General features: G+C 35.9%; 1 protein-coding gene across 1 annotated transcript in view; it reads left to right on the forward strand.

Moving 5' to 3' along the window:
- LOC306881875 (guanine nucleotide-binding protein G(I)/G(S)/G(O) subunit gamma-7-like) overlaps positions 1-5977 on the forward strand; it is a 31047-nt gene extending 25070 nt beyond the window's left edge. The window contains exons 3-4 of the mRNA XM_079436212.1: positions 2251-2372; positions 3043-5977. Of these exons, the coding sequence (XP_079292338.1) occupies positions 2292-2372; positions 3043-3168 (207 nt within the window). The 5' untranslated portion in view covers positions 2251-2291 and the 3' untranslated portion in view covers positions 3169-5977. The remainder of the gene's footprint in view (positions 1-2250; positions 2373-3042) is intronic.
- The last annotated feature ends 2452 nt before the right edge of the window (positions 5978-8429 follow it).

Genomic DNA, 8429 nt, shown 5'->3' on the forward strand with positions numbered 1-8429 from the left:
TTAATATATAAACTTGCAATATATTATTAATTTAAATAATTATGCATATAATAATTGAAGTGCAATATAAAAAACACACACTGCAATTAAAATTGAAAGTTAATCAACACATCCAAATAAGTATTCATAAATATACATAAAATGTTTCATTTGCAAACTGGACTTAATAGGTTAAGAAACATAACCATGAAAGTGAATTATCTTTAATTACACTTAAGATGCCTTTATTTCATTAATATTGGATTCTCTGTGTACCACTTTTAAATATACTTTAATATACTATACTAGATTTGAAGTGCAATATAAGTGCACTATAGAATTCAATTAAGAACACTTCTTTTTCACAACATGTGAAGTCAAACAGATCTTGATAATGTGATTGGACATGCATTTCTTCCTTCAAATATTTGATTACACCGATGAGATGAAGACTGCATGGACTATGCACAAAACCTGCTGTAGCTTGATAATAACTGCACATGTAAACACACTTTCTGTAATGCACCACCTTGTTTTAATCTGCACTGGTGCAGTATTAAAATTTGTTGCAGTGTAGGCTGTTTGTTTTAGTGGTAAAAGTATAATACATCTGAGTTGATTCACCTTTTCAAGCACACTTCTAGTTGCAAACTGCAAAAATGAGTTGCAAAATTCTTGTTTAGACCCAAATACACCAGCTACCAGTCTCACTTTTATGTATGTAAAATCTAGTGCTTTTCAGTGGATGAGATTAAATCACAGCAGCCTACATGGAGCCTATACTTGGTACACACTATGGCTCTGTCTTTCCAAATATTCCAGTTTTCCTTTTTTCTTTTTTTTTAAAAAGGAAGATGTGGTTGGAAAAAACTGTGCAGAGAGACATCATCCTTTAGGAGACCTGTATGTTTGAATGAATATGCCAATGTATTCTAGAGTGCTGCAATTATGTATGCAGGGCTGCTGTACCCATTTCCTGGAATGCAGCACACGGAGCCGTGAAAGAGACTGTGTTTGCTGTGAGAAGACAAAGCCCAGGCACTAAGCAACATATGTTTAGAGCTACGGCCCCTTCTAGGAACGTCCTGGAATGCCAGGGGTGCAGCGCTGGTTTGAGAGAGCGAGCATGTGGAGCAAAGGGAGGGGGGCGTACAAGGAGCGTGTTTGTCTCCAGAAAGAACCAAACCTTTCACTGCCTCCAGTGTTTCCTGCGTTTCTGCGGTTACTTTGATAGTCACCTCTCTGTGGGTGTGCTGATATTAAAATTTAGTTGGTGTTGCTAAGTGGTTCTTAAAATGACCTTCTGGAGGATGCAGCTGTATGAAAGACTTGTTTAGCAAATATCTAGACATGAGCATGGTTCAAAATGGTTTATGCTATGAAGCTATTAAAGTAAAGGAATCACCTTCATGTTGTTCCAAACCAGTAGGACTTTAATTTTTCTGTTCAACACAAAAGATCATATTTTTTAAAAATGTCCTTACAATGAAAGTTAGTGGGATCCAGTGTTTTGGACCCCAATGTTGAAAAACATTCTTCAAAATCACAATGATCACAGTGTTATTTTGTTACCCCTTTTTATTTTATGGGTGTGTACTTGTCTGTCCCCACACATTTTGTTTGGAAGAACACTTGGTCCTAAAACAAGGAAGGAGAAGATAAGCCACTGCGTTTAGCCTCAGAGGACAGACGCACCTGTTTTCAGTTGTACCGTTAGTCTGATTGATGGGCCCCCTGAACTGGGTGGTCTGGACGGATGCTGCTGGGTAGTTGTGTGGTCGAACCTGTCAGACAGATATCTTGATTTACATATATATTATTTAAATAACTAAACTATTCAGGAGGCCTGACTTTCTCAAGTTATCAGACATGACTGTAATTTAAAGGGATCTTTCACCCAAAAATAAAAATTCAGTTTATTCGACCTTGTGTCGTTTCAAAGCTGTATGAATGATAGATTTCTACTCGGCACAAAAGAATGTTTCAACTGTTTTTGTCCATATATTGAAAGTCAGTGAGATTCAAAATGTTACAATTTCTCATACCACAAAATTGAACTGATTTATCAGTATTTATGAAAAGCCCTTGTTCATACATGATCTCTAAATGGTAATTTGCCAGTAATGTCTTAGCGGCTAGTGTGCAATGAGTTTGAAACCACCTCAAGAAGTATTTTATGTCATTTATCACATAGTTTGTCTATACGTGATACTGTATATGCTTTAAATTCTGCTTCTGTTTTAATCTTGCCGCATTTTTGTTTTGTTGTAGAATTTTCTCCTTTTACTTGGCACGATAACCGATGGCAGAGAATGTCGACGACTAACAACATAGCCCAAGCCAGGAAGTTGGTGGAGCAGCTGAGGATCGAGGCAGGCTTCGAACGTATTAAGGTACACAAGAATTCATTATTCTGTGTTACATGCTCTCTATCAAGCAATGGCATTTTTTCCTTTTAAATAAGGTGGAGGCATGGTGGTTGTATGAGGGGAAAAAAAAATATATATATAACAAAAAATGGCAGCTGTGTTTGTCAGAACATCAGAACACTATGACAGTATTATAAGGTGCCTGTTTGTTTTACACCTTACATTCGTATATTTCTTTAAGTGATATAATGTTGCTATGACTATAAACTTGAACTAAAATCTACCTTTTACCTTAAAATGAACCACAATAATAATATAAGTGGCACAATAGAAAGCCATATGATGAATCAGAGTTCATCTTAAGTGCCCGGTCCATAAATCATGATTAATATTCATAGATTCACTAATATTCATCAGGGTAACACACGTCACCGAAATCATGCAATAAACATTAACAAAATAAGAGAAAATGTAACACAAAACACCCTAATGTACATTACTTACATTGTATAAAATATGAATCAAATTTCACTATAAATATTATTGTGACACTGTCAAATGTTTTTTTTTTTTTTAAAGTGTTTTGCAGTACAGTTACATAAAATGAAATGTTAAAACATTTACAGTTGTTCATTGTGTATGGTTACTAATTAACTATTTCTCGCTCTTCCTCTCTAATTTTTTATCCTCCCAGGTGTCTAAGGCTGCTGCAGACCTCATGAGTTACTGTGAGCAGAATGCCCGCAGTGACCCTCTGCTGGTGGGGGTTCCCACCTCAGAGAATCCTTTCAAAGACAAGAAGCCTTGCATCATTCTATAGCTACTCTGTCTAGGCCAGCTCTCCCAGTCCCACTTTAACCGCTGCCCATCCCCAGTCAATGGGCAATTCAGTCCAACACTTCTTTTTACCTGGGATCCACAGTATTTTCCAGAAAATAAATGCCACACTCTCTCTGTAAAAACAAAAGGGGGCAATGTCTGAATACCTAGCGTCATGTAGCCCGGCGTTGAGTGAATCTATATGAATGAATCTGCACAGCACGTCTGTTTAAATTCATGCATATAGACGTACTTAACAGGAGGTGGCTGATTTAGAATTTCAACAAACTATTTGAAAAGATTACACAGAGACTGAGAGATACTCCAGCATGTTTTTCAGTGCAGCGGCTGACCTTGTTACCATAGGTGATGGTGGAGAGTAGAGGAAGAAGGTCACGATTATGCCGACTGACTAGCTGGCTAGCCCAGTCACACTGTGGTAAATGCTTGTTCAGTATTAACCCTGCATTGTCACATCGAATCTGCAAGCTAAAGGTTCATTTTAGATTTTTATTGCCAAAATTGAATCCAGGTATGCTTACCTGTATCAAAACAGCACATTTCATGTTTTACAAAGGGATTCAAGACATTAACCAGAGTTGCCAATATTCTTACTTTTTTTCTCTCTCTCTTCTCAGTTGTTTGTGAGCTGTAGTTTTCTTTTCATCGATTAAAAAACAACAACTCATTAGGCTTAATGCTGTGTTTTTTTTTCTAGTGTTTATACTATATTTCAGAATCCTCAAACACTTAAGTTATAAAAGAATAATTTTATATAATGCAGAAAATATATTTACCTAATATCCTTCCCAGTCCCCTCCTAAAGTGCAGTTCGGTATAAAAAAAAAATAAAAAAAAGAGTCTTATTATTTGAGATATAAATTTGAAATTAAAAACAACAATTGTGGTATCAAATAAATTAAATCATAATGAATATTTATGATCCTAATATAGCAGAGGCTCGAACACACCCCATAAAATTGAGTCATTTTGAAGTCGGAGCCCCTGCAAAGACCAATTTTTTTTTTTTTTTTTCTCTCTGAAACAAAACTTGATTGTAAAATCCATACAGAAGGAAAAAAATGTATAAACTTTCTTTTGGATATGTTCAGAGGTGTTAACTTTGAGAATAGCTGTTTGGATTTGTTTGTTCCAATTTCTTCTTTCTATGGAAACATGGAATCTGGTCATTGAGTATGATACTGTACAGTGTTTGATAACTAAAGCGCATTCTTTCTTTTTTTTGTGGATGTTTTATCTTTTTGTAATCTTTGTGTAATATTTCTGTTTCTTTCATCATTCATATTTAACCATTCAGTTTGTCCTCTTTAAGGCAAGGCAAAAGATGCGAGTGAAGGAATTGATGGACGGCTCCTGTGCTTGTACATGTGATAGTAAATAGGTTACCTGCTCCCTGCGAGGGAATGTGGAATGGATTTTTGACACAATGCCCACGCAAGGTGCTTAAGGCGTTGTTCGAGCCACGAGGTAGTCTGTGTTGTCAAGTCTATCTAAAGGGCAGGATGTGCAGTGTTATGAAACAGGCCATCAGGTTTGGCTCAGCCGGAGCAGTCACATGCAAAAGATGAGGGGCAAGGTCAAGCCACAACTCTGAATGTCCAATGTGCACCCAGCACATGATGCACAATGTTTTGGAGTGACCGTTTTGTCTCCAAACAGTCACTCACAGTATTCAGCGAAGTGCTAAAAACAGAATTCCCCCATTGTCCCGCTTCAAATGCTGGAAAATAACAACATAGTGCAGGAAATAGGGGCTCGTAGTGGGACAGAGGGGGTCTGTGCTCCTCGTGGCTCACGGGATGCTGTCATCATCTCCTGTATTAAGAATGACTAAGGCGTGTGGGGGTCACGAGTGCTCTGACTCACACTGCTGCCCATCAGTGGACAAAGCTGCTCCAGCGACATCACTTCCTGTTAAGCCTAAGCAGTGTAGTGGCTTATGAATTTCAGAATAACTGGAGAAAGACGGACACTTCAGGAGATAAAGGATTGAAATGAAGGATTATATTTGAATCCATTTAAATGTTACGTTAGAAACTCACTTAATAGTCCACATTAGGATGAAACCTTTCTGGACACGTGCGAAGTGCTCAAAATGCGCCAAGCTAGTGCTAATATAAAGCTAGCGCTACAAACGTTTTTTGACCAGCCACCAAACAAACTTGCTGTACCACGTTTGAGCAAACACTGTGAAAGTCAGCTAAGCTAAGTTAGCTTGAGTTCTCCACCCTCTTGACTCACGGTGTTGGGATACACTGTGCTCCAAAGTATAGTGTTTACCCAAAGTATGCTAAAATCTCCTCCGCGCTGGGGTTTAATAAGATGACGGTTTAATAAGCTTTCTACGTTGTGAGACCTGTTGTCAGGACGAGGGAGCGTGTCCGTTTCTAATTCACTCAGTGAGAACACTTAAGGTGCTGAGGAGGCCGTGATACCTTAACCTAAATTCCTCGTTCCCAAACGTTGTTCAACTTCACACACCACCGAGCTCTTTCATGACCATGAGAGGTGAGATTTAGGCTTTGTGTGGGTAATATCTGTAGCTGAGTCCTTAGCCAGTAGATTTCAATCTCAGCCTGTCCCATTACTTTGTGTTTTTTTCCTGTGTATGCATATGTATCTTTCTGCCTTATGAAGAAATATATCTATTTTTTGTAATTGTTCTTCTCGGATGTGCCATAAATCATGTTTTCTTGCACACTGTTAATATTTTGTGGATATTGCTGTTTAAAAATGATGATATCGGAAAAAGTAGATGAAACAAAATAAAGACAAAATGTTAATCTGCATTGATGCCGATCTGTTTATTATAGGTGCTTGACCGAGTTGTTGTAAGCAAGTGGAAATGTCACACGAACATCTGACCCACCTATTTGATTTTATTTTATGTGCAAATTCGGAGCATTTTGAAGCCTCTTGTGCATAAATGTTAAAACGTGTAAATTCTACATGACAAAAAAAAAAAAAAAAAAAACATTTGCAAAAGTAATGATTGTTTTCAAATAGGTTTCACACACAGAAAAACAAATAAATAAAATATCAGAAATAAAGTACAAATAAAAATAAAAATATTAGGTGTGGGTACATATATACCCACACCATATATGTGTATATATATATATATATATATATATATATGTGTGTGTGTGTGTGTGTGTATACTTTAGGATATTATTGATCTGTTTTTCTGCACAATAATGGTTTAATTAGACTACTGCAATATGAACATATTATTTACAAATATTTGAATAATATGAATTAGCCTAGTGCTGTCAAATGATTAATCGCATACAAAAAGTATTTGTTTTCATAATATGTGTGTGTTCTGTTTTATTTATTCTGTACATAAATACACACACATACAGTATGTATTTTGAAAATATTAACATATATTTACGTCTATATTTATGTTCATATAATTTATATTATAAAGAAATATATTTAATATATAAACAACCTATTTTTATGAAATATATACATGTGTGTATTTATATATACATAATAAATATACACATCACACATATATATTATGCATGCAAACAAACATACTATGTAAACATATATAAACAAAAACTTTTATTTTGGATGAGCTTAATCGTTTGACAGCACTAAAATAATTTTGCTCAAATATTGTGTCAAATATTTCTGTAATAATGTAAGCTTGAATATATAATTTATGATGATGCTTTTTGTTGATGCTTTGTTTAAATGGCAATGTGAGCCTATATTGAAGTAGATTATTGGTTTATCTTTAATCTTAACATAAAAAACAACAACAGCAACAAAAACCCTGCACACTTCAGCTTTAAGTGCACATGTTTTGCAATGCTTTTTAATGCTATTCATGTTATGCACTTTTTGGAATAGATCTTACAATTATACTGGCTTGCACAAATATTCCTGATGACAGCTAACATACAAGAAATCTGCAGATCTCTGTGCACTAGATTTTGTAGGTCATATTTACGCTACTGCACATATATCATTTTTATAACAGGCACGAAAGAGAATAAATGGTGCAAAAGTGAAATTGGAACCGTCTGAGTGTTTAAAAAAAGCCAGAGTGACTCCAGCAACCAACCAGTAGCCAGTAGGTAAACAACCTGGAGCAGCATGTGAGTGAGTGTGACGGTGTTCTCATAGTATTCTGCCCTGACATGTGAGTATGGAGGGAGTGGAGTCCGAGCATGTGTCAAATACACATTGAAAGAAAGTGCTGGGTAGGGCCAAAACACCTCCCAACTCAGCTGCTCTTTTCAGGCTCTCAACAGAGCTCAGGGTGGTACATGAAACTGTGGATGTTACATAAGTGGAGTGTGTGTGTGCAGACATTGACAACTACAGGACACAGAGAGGGAGAAAGAAAAAGTGTGCTTGAGGTCAACTATGGAAACATGGCTCTTTGTTTTGTTTTAGCATGCATTTACTCTTGTAATCAGCTGCAGGTGACTAAATGCAAAAATAGCTGATCTTTATGAAGAGAAAACAGCAGGGTGGGGCTGAAAAATACAAGGGGGATTATGAGGGACAGACAGTGTTTTTGTAGTGGAAAAATGATAGTGACTGCCATCAGCTGTTGTTGTTTTGCACGCTGCAAAGGTGTTGGTTTTGCTAGGACGGAGTCTGTATCATTAACACGCAGTTGCAAAGCAATACTTAACGTCTTAAGAGCTTAAGACTGATCCGTGAGCATGTGCAAGTGTATGCATGCTTGCCTTTGTTTACTACGGCTAGTGTGCTGCAGATGCTGGAAAAATTGGCTAAGCGGCCAAAACACAGCAAAACAAAGTTGCAGTCAAGCAGAGGATTGTGTAACTTTTTTGACATTTTATAATTTTTAGAACAGGTTTTGGAAAGTATCATGTCATGATTCAATGTCAATAACAAAAGTATAAGAATCCTTAGAAATATTTTAGCAGCGTTGAGAGAAATGATTGATTATGTACCGTCGAATTGCATATTCATATTGAGGTACAATGCTAAAGATGTATGATATAACCGTACTGTATCCATATTGCTGATCAGCCCTTATTATTGTATTTTATATAAAATATATATATTTAATAATATTACATTTAATTCAATAAGATTTTTAAATGTTTTTTAAAGAAGTGTCTTATACTCACCATGTATTTATTAATTTATTGAAAATAATATTGTGAAACATTACAATTTAAAATAATTGTTTTCTATTTTAATACATTTTATGTATACATTTTATGATAAATATAAAGTTAGGTA

The sequence above is a fragment of the Barbus barbus genome (genome assembly GCF_936440315.1).
Source record: "Barbus barbus genome assembly, chromosome: 15".
Classification (NCBI taxonomy): Eukaryota; Metazoa; Chordata; class Actinopteri; order Cypriniformes; family Cyprinidae; genus Barbus; species Barbus barbus.